The sequence below is a fragment of the Mustelus asterias genome, chromosome 18, assembly GCF_964213995.1.
Source record: "Mustelus asterias chromosome 18, sMusAst1.hap1.1, whole genome shotgun sequence".
Lineage (NCBI taxonomy): Eukaryota > Metazoa > Chordata > Chondrichthyes > Carcharhiniformes > Triakidae > Mustelus > Mustelus asterias.
In genome coordinates this window covers 88,752,406-88,770,806 of record NC_135818.1, presented here as the reverse complement: position 1 = coordinate 88,770,806, position 18,401 = coordinate 88,752,406, and the positions used below count along the sequence as shown (strand labels likewise).

The 18,401-nt window shown below is 48.3% G+C and overlaps 1 protein-coding gene across 6 annotated transcripts in view; it reads left to right on the top strand.

Moving 5' to 3' along the window:
* Positions 1-18,401, top strand: part of LOC144507345 (nesprin-2-like) — a 316,785-nt gene that overhangs the window by 51,832 nt on the left and 246,552 nt on the right. For all 6 annotated transcript variants that reach the window (XM_078234517.1, XM_078234521.1, XM_078234520.1 and 3 more), the window contains exons 10-14: positions 3,924-4,076; positions 5,269-5,403; positions 8,236-8,379; positions 8,547-8,758; positions 11,475-17,490. In XM_078234517.1, coding sequence (XP_078090643.1) covers positions 3,924-4,076; positions 5,269-5,403; positions 8,236-8,379; positions 8,547-8,758; positions 11,475-17,490 — 6,660 coding nt within the window. The remainder of the gene's footprint in view (positions 1-3,923; positions 4,077-5,268; positions 5,404-8,235; positions 8,380-8,546; positions 8,759-11,474; positions 17,491-18,401) is intronic.

Genomic DNA, 18,401 nt, shown 5'->3' with positions numbered 1-18,401 from the left:
TTCAGGGAATATTTGTCTGGAGTTCTGCATAGCAATGTTCCAATGAGACAAGGAAGTTATGGTGGGTTACAGGAACCGTGGTATACAAAGGCCGTAAAGAAAAGCTTACAAAAGATTCAGGGATCTAGGTAATGTTAGAGAACTAGAAAAGTATACGGCTAATAGGAAGGATCTTAAGAAGGAAATTAGGAGAGCCAGGAGGGGTCATGAGAAGGCCTTGGCAGGCAGGATTAAGGAAAACCCCAAGGCATTCTACAAGTATGTGAAGAGCAAGAGGATAAGACATGAAAGAATAGGACCTATCAAGTGTGACAGTGGGAAAGTTTGTATGGAACCGGAAGAAATAGCAGAGGTACTTAATGAATACTTTACTTCAGTATTCACTATGGAAAAGGATCTTGGTGGTTGTAGTGCAGACTTGCAGCGGACTGAAAAGCTTGAGCATGTAGATATTAAGAAAGAGGATGTGTTGGAGCTTTTGAAAAGCATGAAGTTAGATAAGTCGCCGGGACCGGATGAGATGTACCCCAGGCTACTGTGGGAGGTGAGGGAGGAGATTGCTGAGCCTCTGGCGATGATCTTTGCATCATCAATGGAGACGGGAGAGGTTCCAGAGGATTGGAGGGTTGGAAATGTTGTTCCTTTATTCAAGAAAGGGAGTAGAGATAGCCCTGGAAATTATAGACCAGTGAGTCTAACCTCAGTGGTTGGTAAGTTGATGGAGAAGATTCTGAGAGGCAGGAGTTATGAACATTTAGAGAGGTATAATATGATTAAGAATAGTCAGCATGGCTTTGTCAAAGGCAGATCGTGCCTTATGAGTCTGGTTGAATTTTTTGAGGATGTGACTAAACACATTGATGAAGGAAGAGCAGTAGATGTAGTATATATGGACTTCAGCAAGACATTTGATAAGGTGTCCCATGCAAGGCTTATTCAGAAAGTGAGGGGGCATGGGATCCAAGGGGACATTGCTTTAGTGGATCCAGAACTGGCTTGCCCACAGAAGGCAAAGAGTGGTTATAGATGGGTCATATTCTGAATGGAGGTCGGTCACCAGTGGAGTGCCCCAGGGATCTGTTCAATCTGTTCTGGGACCCTTACTCTTTGTGATTTTTATAAATGACCTGGATGAGGAAGTGGAGGGATGGGTTGGTAAGTTTGCTGATGACACAAAGGTTGGAGGTGTTGTGGATAGTGTGGAGGGATGTCAGAAGTTGCAGCAAGACATTGATAGGATGCAAGACTGGGCGGAGAAGTGGCAGATGGAGTTTAACCCAGATAAGTGTGAGGTGGTTCATTTTGGCAGGTCAAATAGGATGGCGGAATATAATATTAATGGTAGGACTTTTGGCAGTGTGGAAGATCAGAAGGATCTTGGGGTCCGAGTTCATAGGACGCTCAAAGCAGCTGTGCAGATTGAGGCTGTGGTTAAGAAGGCATATGGTGTACTGGCCTTCTTCAAGCGAGGAATTGAGTTTAGGAGTCGTGAGATAATGTTGCAGCTATATAGGACCCTGGTCAGACCCCACTTGGAGTACTGTGCTCAGTTCTGGTCACCTCATTACAGGAAGGATGTGGAAGCCATAGAAAGGGTGCAGAGGAGATTTACAAGGATGTTGCCTGGGTTGAGGAGCATGCCTTATGAGGATAGGTTGAGTGAGCTCGGCCTTTTCTCCTTGGAGAGACGAAGGATGAGGGGTGACCTGATAGAGGTGTGTAAGATGTTGAGAGGTATTGATCGAGTGGACAGTCAGAGGCTTTTTCCTAGGGCTGAAATGGTTGCCACAAGAGGACACAGGTTTACGGTTCTGGGGAGTAGGTACAAAGGAGATGTCAGGGGTAAGTTTTTCACTCAGAGGGTGGTGGGTGCGTGGAATGGGCTGCCAGCAACGGTGGTGGAGGCGGATTCGATAGGGTCTTTTCAGAGACTTTTCGATAAGTACACGGAACTTAGTAAGATAGAGGGTTATAGGTAAGCCTGGTAATCGCTAAGGTAGGGACATGTTCGGCACAACTTTGTGGGCTGAAGGGCCTGTATTGTGCTGTAGTTTTTCTATGTTTCTACATTTGTGCTGTGAGATTATTGGCCCAGGGATCCAGAGCCTGGCCCAGGAATGGGAACATAGGAGCAGGAGTAGGCCATTCAGCCCCTCGGGTCCACTCCGCCATCGTTCAATTAGGTCGCAGCTGATCTGTGGCCTAACCCCATGTACCTGCCCTCGGCAGGTCCTTGATACCCCGTTCAATAAAAATGTGTCTATCTCAGAACCAAACCTAACAATGGAAGCAGCATCCACCATCGTTTGAGGAAGAGAGTTCCAAACCTCCCGCACTCTATGTGTAGATGTGTTTTCTAAGATCTCTCCTGAAACCCGTGGCCCTAATGTTTAGGTTATGGCCCCTGGTTCTGGAGCATTCAACCAGTGGAAACAGTTTATCCTTATCCACCCAGTCCTTCCCTAGAAATATTCTGTAGACTTCTATCATATACCCCTCAACCTTCTGAATTTGAGAGAATAAAGGCTTAATTTGTCTAATCTCTCTTTGTAACTTAACCCCTAAAGCCCAGCTATCAATCTTGTAAATCTGAATTGAATCCAGAGACCATGCCCAGGAATCCAGAGGCTGGATTCAGGAATCCAGTGGCCGTGCCCAGAAATCCAGTGGGGCAGTGCCCAAGAATCCAATGGCCGTGCCCAGGAATCCAGAGGCCAAGCCCAGGAACCCAGTGGCCGTGCCAGGAATCCAGAGGCAGTGCCCAAGAATCCAATGGCCGTGCCCAGGAATCCAGAGGCTGGATTCAGGAATCCAGGGGCCGTGCCCAGGAATTCAGAGGCCAAGCCCAGGAATCCAGAGGCTGGATTCAGGAATCCAGAGGCTGGATTCAGGAATCCAGAGGCCGTGCCCGGGAATCCAGAGGCTGGATTCAGGAATCCAGAGGTCATACCTGGGAATCCAGAGGCTGGATTCAGGAATCCAGAGGCCGTACCTGGGAATCCAGAGGCTGGATTCAGGAATCCAGGATAGATGAAGTGAGTGAATCACTGTTTGCTGGTCTAATTAAGTCTGAGTGTCTTGAGGTTACATGGGGCAGTCGGGGAATCGTTATGGTCTGTAGTTGAAAACCAACAGGCAAGTCTTGCTTCATTGTGAGTGCACAGCAGAGAAGGTCCATCAAGCTGAAAGAGCTGTCTAGTTAATCCTAGCTCTTTCGTCAAAGACATGCAAATTATTTTAATTTACAAATTCAATTCCCTTTTTGAAAGTTACTATTGAGTCTGCTTTCATTGACCTTTCAGCAGCGTGTCCCAGATCAAACCAATCCCTGTGTAATTGATTTTCCATTTTGGCCAATCAGTTTCAATCTTTGTTAAAGTTAAAGTTTATTTATCAGTGTCACAAGTAGGTTTGCATTAACACTGCAATGAGGTTACTGTGAAATTCCCCTAGTCGCCACACTCCGGTGCCTGTTCTGGTCAATACACCCTAACCAGCACGTCTTTCAGACTGTGGGAGAGAACTGGAGCACCCGGAGAAAACCCATGCAGACATAGGGAGAATGTGCAAACTCCATACAGACAGTGACCCAAGCCGGGAATTGAACCTGGATCCCTGGTGCTTCGAGGCAGCAGTGCTAACCACTGTGCCACCGTACAGCCCCTCAGGCCCTCAGGCCACTGGCCTTTGCCATTTTCTCACAGCACCTATGATTTGAACATTTTGATCAAATTTCCTCTTGGCATTCTGTAAGATCGTGACATCCTTCTGAAAGTGCAGATCCCAGATAGCCACAATAATTCAGCTAGGGTCTAACCCTCTTCATTTCTTCAGAGGCTTCTTCAACCTAATTGGGAGTGTGTGTGATGATTCCCTGGGATAAGAGGGACACAGTGATTGACCTCTCTGTCTCTCTTGTCTAGGTGGGCTCAGAAGCGCTGGGCACCAGGGTGTCGGAGAATGACCTCAAGAAGGACTTTGAAGAATCGAGGAGACGGATCAACGCCTGCATTGAGGGAGCTGAGCTGTTCCTCAAAGATAGAGGGTCACCAGAGGAACTCATTACCAAACACCAGGTAGAAACTCTCCTGCATGTTACCTTTGGAGTTGCCTTGGAGTTTTGTGCGTCAGTTTCTGCTCTGACTCCATGAAACTTCAAAGGAGACTCATTGGTGCTGAAAATCCCAGGACTAAAGGGGTTAAATTTCAAAGACAGATTTCCTAGACAAGGCTTGTATGCTCTCGAGTATCGAAGATTAGGAGGTCAGCTAACTGAATTGTTTGAGGTGTTTAAAGGAGTTGATGAGAAATGATTTTCTCTTGTGGGGGTTGGAGAGTCCAGAATAAGGGGACAGAATCCCCTTGGGGCAGCACGGTGCCACAGTGGTTAGCATTGCTGCCTCACAGCGCCAGGGACCCGGGCTTGATCCCCGGCTTGGGTCACTGTCTGTGTGGAGTTTGCATGTTCTCCCTGTGTCTGCATGGGTTTCCTCCCACGCTCCAAAGATGTGCGGGTTAGGTGATTGGCCATGTTAAATTGCCCCTTCGTGTCAGGGGGATTAGCAGGGTAAATATGTGGGCTTACGGGAATAGGGCCTGGGTGGGATTGTGGTCGGTACAGACTTGATGGGCCAAATGGCCTCCTTCTGCACTGTAGGGATTCTATGATTCTAGTCTTAAAATTAGAAGCATGTCAGGAAACAGAGGGGGCTGTGGAAATGTGGAACGCTCTCCCAAAAACTCTGTTCAATTGAAAATTTCAAAACTTAGATTGATAGATTTCTGTCGAATAAAAATACTAACAGAACTAAAGCAGGTGGATGGATTTAAGATACTGAGCAATCATGGCTTGACTGAATGGTGGAGCAGGTTTGAGGGGCAGAATGGGCTCTTCTTGATTCCATGTAACAGACTTGAGGGGCTGAATGGCCTCCTCCTGTTCGTGTGTTGCTAACTCAGTGATTCGGGGTAGGTAGGGGGAAGTTATGCTTGTAGTTGTACTGGATCTTCAGTGTGCAAACCGTTGGCAGGGTCAGTGGGCAATCACTTATTCCCCCCGGATGCATTTCCAGTGATTGTTTGTGAGTGAGCAGGGAGGAGTGAGGAGTTGGGAAGCAGGTGTTTGGGTTGTAGGAGGTTGGAGGAATGAGGGAAGATGAGGGAGTGCGTGTGCCATTTTGAATTCAGATTTCAGTCGCTATCAGCAGTGATTTGGGGTTTCACCAGGGACCTGCAGTCAGGCTCATTAACACACCGTGCTCTTCACAGGAAACGATCAAGAGTTTTAATTCTTCGATCCTTGAACATTTTCTGGATGCAACAGATAAAATCAAAACTGTTTTAACCCCGCGGAGGATACGGTCCGTTGAGGAAATGCGGGAGCAACTCTGCCAAAACTGGGAGGTGAGACCTTTGGTGAATCTTCATATTTTGACCAAAATGTTCTGGCCGTTCCCACCGATGGTGAAACCCCTGCCGTGGGTTTCCCGGCAACGGAGGGTGTAAACAACAGGCAAACGATGACAACCGTGAGACCGGCTGATCCCATCGCCAGCCAATAGTGGGTTGATCTGCCACCACCAAGCACGTCATTGGGGGGGTGGTTGGAATCCCACCCTTTAGATTCTGTGCGGAACTATTCCCACCAATAGCACAGATTGACAACTTAGATTTAGGCTTTTACATCCAATTAGAATGTACGCTTTGAACATTGATCCAAATCATTGAAAGCATATTTCATGTCTTCATGATGTCTAAAGTGTTTGACAGTTTCTGAGATACTTTGTTGGGAAAATCATGTCTTTTAAAACTATATATTTTTTAAATATGGAAAGACATTGCATTATTTGGACACTTGGGAGCTGACCTGGAGTTCACCTTGGGCTGGACTTGCGGATAGCGAAGAGCATTGTCGGGCAATACAGCAGGATATAGATAGGCTGGAAAATTGGGCGGAGAGGTGGCAGATGGAGTTTAATCCGGATAAATGCGAAGTGATGCATTTTGGAAGAAATAATGTAGGGAGGAGTTTTACAATAAATGGCAGAGTCATCAGGAGTATAGAAACACAGAGGGACCTAGGTGTGCAAGTCCACAAATCCTTGAAGGTGGCAACACAGGTGGAGAAGGTGGTGAAGAAGGCATATGGTATGCTTTCCTTTATAGTTCAGGGTATAGAGTATAAAAGCTGGAGTCTGATGATGCAGCTGTATAGAACGCTGGTTAGGCCACATTTGGAGTACTGCGTCCAGTTCTGGTCGCCGCACTACCAGAAGGACGTGGAGGCGTTAGAGAGAGTGCAGAGAAGGTTTACTAGGATGTTGCCTGGTATGGAGGATCTTAGCTATGAGGAGAGATTGGGTAAACAGGGGTTGTTCTCCCTGGAAAGACGGAGAATGAGGGGAGATGTAATAGAGGTGTACAAGATTATGAAGGGGATAGATAGGGTGAACAGTGGGAAGCTTTTTCCCAGATCAGAAGTGACGTTCACGAGGGGTCACGGGCTCAAGGTGAGAGGGGCGAAGTATAACTCAGATATTAGAGGGATGTTTTTTACACAGAGGGTGGTGGGGGCCTGGAATGCGCTGCCAAGTAGGGTGGTGGAGGCAAGCACGCTGACATCGTTTAAGACTTACCTGGATAGTCACATGAGCAGCCTGGGAATGGAGGGATACAAACGATTGGTCTAGTTGGACCAAGGAGCGGCACAGGCTTGGAGGGCCGAAGGGCCTGTTTTCTGTGCTGTACTGTTCTTTGTTCTTTGGGAGCAATCCTCCCCTCGCATACTTGAGGAAGATAGGTTTGTTTTGAGTTGTAAACAAGTCGTGGGGAAAAAGCCTGAAAGGCAGAGGCAAGTGACATTCTGGGAATCTATGGCAGGGACAAGTTTTCCGTTTTGAACCTATTGGTTTGTGAAGTCAATCTTATTGGGCAGTAAGCTGAGCTCTGAGTTAGTTGAAAGAGCCTGGTTAAAGTCTCTTTTTTTCTGAGTACCAGCAGAGAAGGGAAACAATTTTGATGAGTAAACTGAACTTTTAAATTAATGTTATGATCTGTGAAATAGTGGGGCTAGATAATCTGCGCACTCCTCCCATCCGTGCGCGTAACAATCCTTTGAAATTAATCACACACTGTTTAAATGTAGGAAACATGACAACTAATTTGCGCACAACAAGATCCCGCAAACAGCAACCTGCTAAGGCTCAGTAATCTGCTTTTAGTTGCTTCAGGATGAATAATGGCTCTTCTCAGAAATAGCACCATGGGATATTATATCCACTTCAAGGGCAAACTGTGTTTTGGTGTAACACTCATCCAAACACAGCACCCACAACAACAGTGCAGCACTCCATAAGTACTGCATAGAGAATGTCATCCTGGATTATGTGCTCAAGTCTCTGGAGTGGGACCTGAACCTGCAGCTTTCTGAACCAGAAGTAAGAGTGCGACCCACCGACCCACAGCTAACACCTAGCAGTAGGAGTTGGGTGAATTCAAAGTTACAGTAAAGAGATGAGGGGGCACATTTTCCCATTCTGCCCACCACAGGAATCATAGCAGGTGAGGGGTGGATCATGGAACGGTCCGTTGACCTTGGGCGGGATTTTCTGGTTTTGGGGTGAGCGCAGCTGGAAAGTCCCGCCCGAGGTGTTGACATGAGCACATCTTTTGAGGAAAATATGAGCAAAGCTCTGCTGGCAGACCAAGAGATGGACAAAAATAAAGGTCTTGTTTAGGCCACACTAGGAGCAATCTGGACTCCCTGAGGATATCAAGGCCCTGGGGGATGTGCAAAGACCGATGGACAAAAATGATATAGAACTGAGAAGTTACTAAAGATTGAACATACTGAGGATCTTTTCTCTAGAAAACAAAAGCTGAAGGGTGACTGATAGAAGTCTTTAATATGATCAAATAGGTTTGATAGGGGAGATGTAAAGAGGATGTTTCCACTTGTGTGGGAGACAAAACTGGGGTCCACAAGTATAAGACAGTCACTGATAAACTGAATGGGGAATTCAGGGGAAACTTTACCCAGAGAGTGGAACTCTTGGTGAACTGTGTCGATAGATTCAGGTAAGTACACAAGGAATAGAAGGATATGTTGGTAGGTAAAGAGGGTGGGAAGAGATTCGTGTGGACCATGAACACCAGCGTGGACCTTTTGGAATGTTCCTGTCTAATTTTACAGAGAAAGAGCACATGATTTGACTTGCATTTTGATTTATGTTTCAGGTGGTACATTCAGCAGTTAATTCACAACTACTTCAGCTGAAGTTTGAGATGGAACACAATAAATTTACTGAGGTCCTTCAGGAGTGTGAGAAACAGTTGGCAATAGACAGTTCCCCCCCGCAGTCCCGTCCTGCAGGGCACCAGGTACTTTCACTCTCATCTGGGCTGTGGGGGCAAGACTCACTCTGCGATACCAGCATGTCTCCACCTCTCCCTGGGCTAGTTGTGTCCAATGTTGAACTCTTGGGATAAGACGTAGGGGGGATTTAGATTTAGTTCTTCATCGCTGAGATTATTTTGTTTCTCTCCAGGTGTTCTTTTGTGAAGATAGCAGTTTGATGCGAACCAATCAACATCTGGCAGCGATGAGGCAGCTGTGTGAGAACATGTCCGGTGACAGGGGTGATGCTGAAATCAGAAAGGCCAAACTCCAGGCTTGTGAGCGTCGTAAGACTGAACTGGAAGAACGAGCCCATGAGAGGCTCTCCGGGCTCCATGACTCAGTTGGGTCACCTTTAACAGGGTTAGTACCAATTCTAGAATCTCCACTAGTGATTTGATAAACTGGAGGCAGAATTTTACCGGCACGTCCACCCGAGGTTCACACGATCCCACCCGGGACTAATAGAGAATGCCGTTTTCCGAGCCTCGTCTGCTCCCGGAATTAGTAATCCAGTAGAACACAAGTCTGGGGAGAATTTGGAATTCAGTTTTAAACAACCTCTGAGGAAAATTTAGCCTCAGGAAAAGTGACCATAAAGCTACTGGATTGTTGTAGAAACCCAACGGGTTCACTTTAGGGCAAATCTGTCACCCGGTAAAATTCCAGCCAGAGTGTTGTGCTCAGTCATTGCAGAGGGCAGCTACAAGTCAGTCACCTTGTTGTGGGACTGGTGTCACCGGTCAGCTCAGACTGGGTCAGGGTGACAGATGCTAGCGGGCCTAGAGATTTCAGGCCCGGGTCTGCTAATTTCATTTCAATGAAATTCAAATCGATATGTAAATGATTTCCGTGCCTCCCTGCTGATTTTCGGCGTGGAGCTGATGCTGCCGGAAGTCTGGCACTGGGAGACGCTCTCACGGCAGGAACACATGCATGAATCCTGGGAATCGGCTGATGCGAGAATCTCCCAGCCCGCTCGGGATGGGAGAATCGTGGCCATGACCCTCTTCCTAACAATGCAGGATCATAAAAGATCCCAGAGCGAAAATAAACAAAGCCCATTTAAGTAGCAATAAAAGGAATTCTCCAGACAAGCTGGTGCCACAATGAAAAAACTGTAGCTGTGGGAGCTGCAGGGGACATGATTTTTTAAAAAATCTCTTAAAGGTACACTAACTTCACACAGGCAAGGACTGTTAGACGCGTGGTACTATGTTGATTGTAAACTTCACTTCCACATGTTGATGTTCTGCATAAAACCAGAACAAGATCAAGGAATTGGGCTCCCCCCCTCCCTCCCCATGGGGTGGCCCAGAGTTTCGAGAGCTTCATTCAATGAACAGCATGATTGAGTCAGTGAGGGGAAGAAGGGGTTAAAGTTCATGACCTTGTGAGTTGACACCTGGCCAGCAAATTACTGAGCGATGCTGGAAATGGCCACCCTCTCCATCTATTCCCTACTCTGTTGCATCGAGCCTCTGTCTCAGCTCGTCTGTTGCTGAAACTCTCACTCACACCTTCCTTTCCTCTGGACTCCACTATTCCAATCAACTCTGGGCTACTCGCCCACATTTTAACCCTTGTGAACTTGAGTTCATCCAAATCTTTTCTGCCCACGTCCTGGCTCATATCGAATCCTGATTATCCATTCCCCTGCGCTCACCAGAGATCCAGAAATTCCCTTACTTCAACATTCTCATTATTGTTTCAAAATCCCTCTAAGGCCATGCCCTCTCCCCATCTCTGTAATCCCTCTAAGGCCATGCCCTCTCCCCATCTCTGTAATCCCTCTAAGGCCATGCCCTCTCCCCATCTCTGTAATCCCTCTGTGGCCATGCCCTCTCCCCATCTCTGTAATCCCTCTAAGGCCATGCCCTCTCCCCATCTCTGTAATCCCTCTAAGGCCATGCCCTCTCCCCATCTCTGTAATCCCTCTAAGGCCATGCCCTCTCCCCATCTCTGTAATCCCTCTGTGGCCATGCCCTCTCCCCATCTCTGTAATCCCTCTAAGGCCATGCCCTCTCCCCATCTCTGTAATCCCTCTAAGGCCATGCCCTCTCCCCATCTCTGTAATCCCTCTGTGGCCATGCCCTCTCCCCATCTCTGTAATCCCTCTAAGGCCATGCCCTCTCCCCATCTCTGTAATCCCTCTAAGGCCATGCCCTCTCCCCATCTCTGTAATCCCTCTAAGGCCATGCCCTCTCCCCATCTCTGTAATCCCTCTAAGGCCATGCCCTCTCCCCATCTCTGTAATCCCTCTGTGGCCATGCCCTCTCCCCATCTCTGTAATCTCCTCAAGCCTCAGGGCTCTCTCAGATCCCTGTGTCCCTCTACATCTGGCCTCTTGTGTATCCTCACTTTTAATCGCTGCACCATTGGCTCCGTGCCTTCAGCTTCCTGGTCCCTAAGCTCTGGAATTGCCACTCTGCATCCCTCTCTGGAATTCCGACTCTAAACTTCTCTGGAATTCCCGCTCTGCATCCCTCTCTGCCTCCCCACCACACTTTCTCCTTTGAAATGTTCCTTAAAGCCTGCCCCTTTGACCAAGTGTTTGGTAATCAACCCCATTATCTCCTTATGTGGTTCAGTGTTGATGTTTTGTTTAAAAGCATTCCCATGATGTGGTTTTGGGAGGTTTTCAGTGTTCATGGTGCTGTATAAATACAAGTTGTTATTGTTCCTCCTCCTCATAGTAACACTCCTCCTTGCTTTGAGGTTTGGCTGGAAAGAAGTCAAAGTTTATTTATTAGTCACAAGTAAGGCTTACATTAACACTGCAATGAAGTTACTGTGACATTCCCTTAATCGCCACACTCTGGCGCCTGTTCGGGTCAATGCACCTAACCAGCACGTCTTTCAGAATGTGGGAGGAATCCGGAGCACCCGGTTGGAGTGATCAACACGCAGACACGGGGAGAATGTGCAAATTCCACACAGACAGTGACCCAAGCCGGGAATCGAACCCGGGTCCCTGGCGCTGTGAGGCAGCAGTGCTAACCACTGTGCCACCGTGCCGCCGGAGGTTGCTAGTGTGTGTCCTCAGACAGTAATGACTGTGTAATTGTAAATTTAACAGGGAATTAAAGACAGACTGTCCAAGTGGAACCGATCAGGGTGAGGCTGGAACAAGACAGAGACCTACTCAACAGCTAGCAAGTGAAACAGAGTGGCACGAGAGTCTGGGGAGTGAGGATTCAGCTCAGTCAGTGACAAAGGCCAGTGCAGCCTCCACAGAAACAAGAGCAGCAGAACCCAACAGCAACATCCTGACCAACACTCCGCCAGGAGAAATCCCTGGACAAAGCAGGGAATGGATTGGAATCAGAATCCAGGAGCCTGAGAGAGACGGTCAAACTCAATCTGCACCAAAAGAGACGCCAACTAGAAAGCTCCAGAGTGATTGGCTAGAAAGAGAGGACCGTCGCCAGCCAGTGACACACTGTCTGATTGGTGAAGAGCCTCTTTCTGCTGGGCTAGGAGAATGCTCTGGTTCAATGAGCTCCGTGTTTCAGAGGGGAGAAGGCATAGCTCCTAACTTACCAAGAGAAGGCTTTGTTGAATTGCTAACACAGTCTTTGACTGTTGGGGAACGAGACACTGACCAGGCTAGGGGCACTTATGCTCAGTTGGTTGGAGTGTCCTCAAGAGGACAAGGTGTTGCTTTAGCAACCAAGGACTCTAGTCAATGGGCCAAAGGCCTCCTTACTGGAGAACATGAGGGAGACAGATCTCCAATAGTGAACATCACACACATGAGAGAAGAGCCCCCGGGTGGCCAAGGCCAAGGGGACATCACACCCAGAGTCGGGTCAGCACTGTTAGGGTCTGTATTTCCCAGTGAGCAACACCAAGGTGATCTCCAAACAGGAGAGTTTTCTACTCAGTTACAGAAAGAGAGGACAGGATGGAAAGTACAAGTTATTACTCAAACTAAAGAGGCACCTGCTCAAATGGTTGTGACTCTGAGTGATCAACAGCAGGCCGTGTATCCAACAACAGAATGCATTGATCAGCTCAGCAAGGGGGTTCTGAGTGAAGAACTCAGTTTGACAGGAAAAGCTCAGGGTGAAGACCTGACTGTGCATCAGAAAGGGTCCCTGAGTGTGGATGAGCAGGCTGACTGGCCAATAGGACAGGAATTGTTGCGATTGTCAGAAACAATGCAAGGCCAATCAGGTCAGACTTACAGCAGAGAGAGTGTGAGTGGAGGAGACCGTGGTGAAGATCTCACTCTGTTTGAAGGAGAGTCTCTAATTGAAGCAAAGCAGAACAGCACCCAGATGATGCAGGGTTCACTGGCCTGTGCAACACTGAAGCTGACGGAACTCGGTCCAGGGAGAGATCCAACTGGCTCCCAAGAGAGGGGCCGAGAAACAAAGGACATTCCTCACTCAGAGGAAGAGCTTCCAACGGATCAAAGGCAGGTTTTGGGTCCTCCCCGAGTGGATTCTATTGAAATCACTGCAATTCCCTTGACAGAGGCAGAGCAGACTGGCAGACAGAACAAACAAACCTCTGACCCACTGGCAGCAGGGACTGGAAAACCCCTGGATCAGGGATCAGTCAGAGCAGACTCAGAACTCCTGGGGGAGCAGTTTCTCAGTGACACAGCTCAGCTCGATGGTCTAGTGAGGAAACACTCCGCTGGATCAGATGAAAAGTCTGTCAGTAGTGATCTGCAGGACGACAATTCATTAGGACTGGATTCAGTGCAACTGGTAAGAGTCACTCAGGACAAATCGGAGCAGTCTAAGATCACAGCAAGTTTGACTTGTGGAGAACAGGGTGAAGGTTCCCAGATTGCAAGAGAACGGACCAACACCAGAACAATGGAGCATTCAGTCATCTGGGAAAGAGAGAGGCTGAGGGAAGAGGAACAGGCAGGTGGCGCATGGAGAGAGGAGTGCGCTGCTTCTGAGAGAGGATTGGCTGAGAGAGAGCAGTCTCATGGCCCATGCAGAGAGGATTCTGAGCAGTTACCCATCAGTGAGCAATCCCAGACCCACACCGAGGAAAGAGTGAAAACGCTGCAGTTCCTGAGGGGACAAGGGCCAGATTATGGCCTACCCAGGCAGGCTGTCCATCAGTTAGTCAGAGCTTCTCAGAGTGAACAACACCAACCTCCAACTAAAGAGATCCTTGCTCAGTATACCCCAGAATGTGTGTGTGAACAAGAGCCGAGAGGAAGAGCGGAAACAGAAAGCATTGTTCAACTTGCAAAAGACCATTTGATTGGAATAGATCAGACTCAGTTAGGAAAATCATCTCCAGTTGGAGACGGTGAATTTGACCATCAAACAATGGAGAATTCTGGTCAGTTGCCAGGACAGGTCCTGAATGGAGACATTCAGGTTTGGGGCCTACCAGGAAGGGATTCTGAGCAGTTAATCCCAGAGTGTCTCGGTGGACAAGACGCTGATACTGACCTCACAACAGAAGAGTCTGTTCAGTCCGGAAGAAAGCATTTGATGGGGAAAGAGCTGAAGGGCCTAGAAAGAAGGGATATTTCTCAAGTACGAAAAGAACTCCAGACTGGTAAAGGCCAGGCTTTGGGCCTACTCGGATTGGATTCTACAGAAACTGTCCTGAGAGAGAGAGAGCAGGACAGGAGCACAAGCACAGGGTCCACAGTCCGATTGGTGACAGTGAGTCTGAGTGGACAAATCCAGGATCAGGGCCTAACCATGGAGGATTCAGCGGCACTGGCAAGAGAGTCTCTGAGTGGGAGAGACCAGGCTGGTGGCCGAGTGAGGGAAGGCTCTGTTGCATCAGTGAAAGAATCTCTGAGTGGAGAGGGTCAATCTGAGAGTCCAATAATTCAGGATTCTGTGCTATTGACAATAACAACTCAGGGCCAACCAGATGAGACTGAGACTCGGGAGAGTTTGACTGGAGGAAAACAGGGTGAAGATCTGAGTCAGTCTGAAGAAGATTCTCTGATTGGAGCAGAGCAGACTGACACCCAAACAATGGAAGATTCTGGAAACCGGGGAACAGCAAAGAGTGAACAAGAACAGGCAGGGAGAGAGGAGTGCGCTGCTTCTGAGAGAGGATTGGCTGAGAGAGAGCAGTCTCATGGCCCATGCAGAGAGGATTCTGAGCAGTTACCCATCAGTGAGCAATCCCAGACCCACACCGAGGAAAGAGTGAACAAGCTGCAGTTCCTGAGGGGACAAGGGCCCGATTATGGCCTACCCAGGCAGGCTGTCCATCAGTTAGTCGGAGCTTCTCAGAGTGAACAACACCAACCTCCAACTCAAGGGACCTTTGCTCAGTATACCCCAGAATGTGTGTGTGAACAAGAGCCGAGAGGCAGAGCGGAAACAGAAAGCATTGTTCAACTTGCAGAAGACTATTTGATTGGAATAGATCAGACTGACAGCGGACCCGTGAGGGAGAGTCAGAAATTGTCAGCAGTGTCTGTGAGTGAAAGAGAATTGACTGAAGGCCAAACACGACGCGATCTCACTCAGTTAGAGAAATCATCTCCAGTTGGAGATGGTGAATTTGACCGTCAAACAATGGAGAATTCTGGTCAGTTGCCAAGACAGGTCCTGAGTGGAGACATTCAGGTTTGGGGCCTACCAGGAGGGGATTCTGAGGAGTTAATCCCAGAGTCTCTTGGGTGTCAAGAAGCTGATACTGACCTCACAACAGAAGAGTTTGTTCGATCCGGAAGAAAGCATTTGATGGGGAAAGAGTTAAAGGGCCTAGAAATAGGGGATATTTCTCAAGTACAAAAAGTACTTCAGACTGGTAAAGGCCAGTTGGGCCTACTCGGATTGGATTCTACAGAAACTGTCCTGAGAGAAAGAGAGCAGGACAGGAGCACAAGCACAGGGTCCACAGTCCGATTGGTGACAGTGAGTCTGAGTGGACAAATCCAGGATCAGGGCCTAACCATGGAGGATTCAGCAGCACTGGCAAGAGAGTCTCTGAGTGGAAGAGGCCAGGCTGGTGGCCGAGTGAGGGAAGGCTCTGCTGCATCAGTGAAAGAATCTCTGAGTGGAGAGGGTCAATCTGAGAGTCCAATAGTTCAGGATTCTGTGCTATTGACAATAACAACTCAGGGCCAACCAGATGAGACTGAGACTCGGGAGAGTTTGACTGGAGGAAAACAGGGTGAAGATCTGAGTCAGTCTGAAGAAGATTCTCTGATTGGAGCAGAGCAGACTGACACCCAAACAATGGAAGATTCCAGAAACTGGGAAACAGCAAAGAGTGAACAAGAACAGGCAGGGAGAGAGGAGTGCGCTGCTTCTGAGAGAGGATTGGCTGAGAGAGAGCAGTCTCATGGCCCATGCAGAGAGGATTCTGAGCAGTTACCCATCAGTGAGCAATCCCAGACCCACACCGAGGAAAGAGTGAAAACGCTGCAGTTCCTGAGGGGACAAGGGCCAGATTATGGCCTACCCAGGCAGGCTGTCCATCAGTTAGTCGGAGCTTCTCAGAGTGAACAACACCAACCTCCAACTCAAGGGACCTTTGCTCAGTATACCCCAGAATGTGTGTGTGAACAAGAGCCGAGAGGCAGAGCGGAAACAGAAAGCATTGTTCAACTTGCAGAAGACTATTTGATTGGAATAAATCAGACAGAAAGCGGACCCATGGGGGAGAGTCAGAAATTGTCAGCAGCGTCTGTGAGTGAAAGAGAATTGACTGAAGGCCAAACACGACGCGATCTCCCTCAGTTAGGGAAATCATCTCCAGTTGGAGATGGTGAATTTGACCGTCAAACAATGGAAAACTTTGGTCAGTTGCCAAGACAGGTCCTGAGTGGAGACATTCAGGTTTGGGGCCTACCAGGAGGGGATTCTGAGGAGTTAATCCCAGAGTCTCTTCGTTGTCAAGAAGCTGATACTGACCTCACAACAGAAGAGTTTGTTCGATCCGGAAGAAAGCATTTGATGGGGAAAGAGCTGAAGGGCCTAGAAAGAGAGGATATTTCTCAATTAGGAAATGAGCTCCAAACTGGTAAAGGCCAGTTGGGCCTACTCGGATTGGATTCTACAGAAACTGTCCTGAGAGAGAGAGAGCAGGACAGGAGCACAAGCACAGGGTCCACAGTCCGATTAGTGACAGTGAGTCTGAGTGGACAAATCCAGGATCAGGGCCCAACCATGGCGGATTCAGCGGCACTGGCAAGAGAGTCTCTGAGTGGGAGAGACCAGGCTGGTGGCCGAGTGAGGGAAGGCTCTGCTGGATCAGTGAAAGAATCTCTGAGTGGAGAGGGTCAATCTGAGAGTCCAATAGTTCAGGATTCTGTGCTATTGACAATAACAACTCAGGGCCAACCAGATGAGACTGAGACTCGGGAGAGTTTGACTGGAGGGAAACAGGGTGAAGATCTGAGTCAGTCTGAAGAAGATTCTCTGATTGGAGCAGAGCAGATTGACAGCCAAAGAATGGAAGATTCTGGAAACCGGAAATACGGCCTCCCCAGGCAGGCTCTTCCTCAGTTAGGAGTGTCTCAGAGTGAACAATACCAGTTACTAACTGGAGCATTTTCTGCTCCGTATACATCAGAATCTGTGAGTGAACAAGAGCAGACAGGCAGAGCAGTAACAGAGAAAACACAACATAGCAGCCTCTGTCTGTCTGAACAACAACCATTGCATAGTGAAGTTTCTCTGCATGGTCCAGAGAGGTTTGTTGAGCCGCAAAGTGGAAAGTATACGCAGTTGGTGGAAAAGGCTCTGGTTTGGGAGGAAGATGCAAGCCTGCCTTTGGCTGAGTCTGCACGAGTGCTGCAACTGGAAGAAGATCAGGCTGGCGAGCTAGAAAGAGACAATTTTCCTCACAGAATGTCATTGTCTCTGAGTGCCAAACAAACAGGACATTCTGCTCAATCAACAAGTTTCTCTCCAAATGTAGAGGAACGAGTAAAGGCTGATCCCGCAGCCACACTCGGCAGACAATTACCTGGAGACTACCTAACACAGGAAGGTGCAGACCCAGCTGGAAAGGAGTCGGTCACCATCAAAGCTTGCTCCATCGTGGATTCTTCCCAGCCGTTAATTGAATCTCTGGATGGCAGTAACCTGCCTGGTAACCAAGCAAGGGAGGATTCTTCAGCCTGGAGCACTGAACAGGTACCTCATTTCACACTTTACCAACCAAATAGTTGCCAAAGTCCATAGAACAGGATCCCTTCAGTGCAGAACGAGGCCATTCAGCCCATCTGGTCTGTGCCAACTCTCTGACTGAGCATCTTGCCCAGGCCTATCCCTCTTCCTTATCTCCGTAATCTCACACATTTACTCTGCTAATCTCCCTAATCTATATACATGGGACACTAAGGGGCAATTCAGTAAGGCCAATCCCCCTATGCTGCACATCTTTGGACTGTGGGAGGAAACCGGAGCACCCCGAGGAAACCCACGCAGACATGGGGAGAATGCGCAGACTCCACACAGACAGTGACCCAAGCTGGGAATCGAACCCGGGTCCCTGGCACTGTGACGCAGCAAAGGTAACCACTGTGCCACCATGCCACCCTTAGCAGTTAACAGCATTAACTGAGAAATTAAACTTGGGGACCCTTTCATATAAGTAGTCTCTTTAATGTGTAAAATGTATAGTGGTAATTTTCAATACCTTGCCTTGGAGGAAGAATTCTTGCCCGCACATTGTATTGTCATGGGCCGCCATTCTCCTGAATGATTTCGGAGTGCTGATGTCAGCTGGAAAATCAGTGGGCTTCCCGTTGGCATTGGCAACGCTACTGAGGTGAGATTCAATGACTTTAAATCTGATGAACACGCCCCACGTGAATCAGACCAGGCCAAACGTGCCAGCTGTGTGAGTCGCCCCAATCGCTGATTCGCTGTTCATTCAGCAACACTTCCTGCTTTTCCCTCTCTTGGAATAACTGAAGGGAGAACACCCCAGTCTCACATCAATGCAGGAAGCTTTTCATATTGGATCTTTTGTGACACCAATCTTTTGGAGTTATAACTGGGGATTTGCCTCTGACAGTGCAGCAAGGACCCAGAAAAATCAC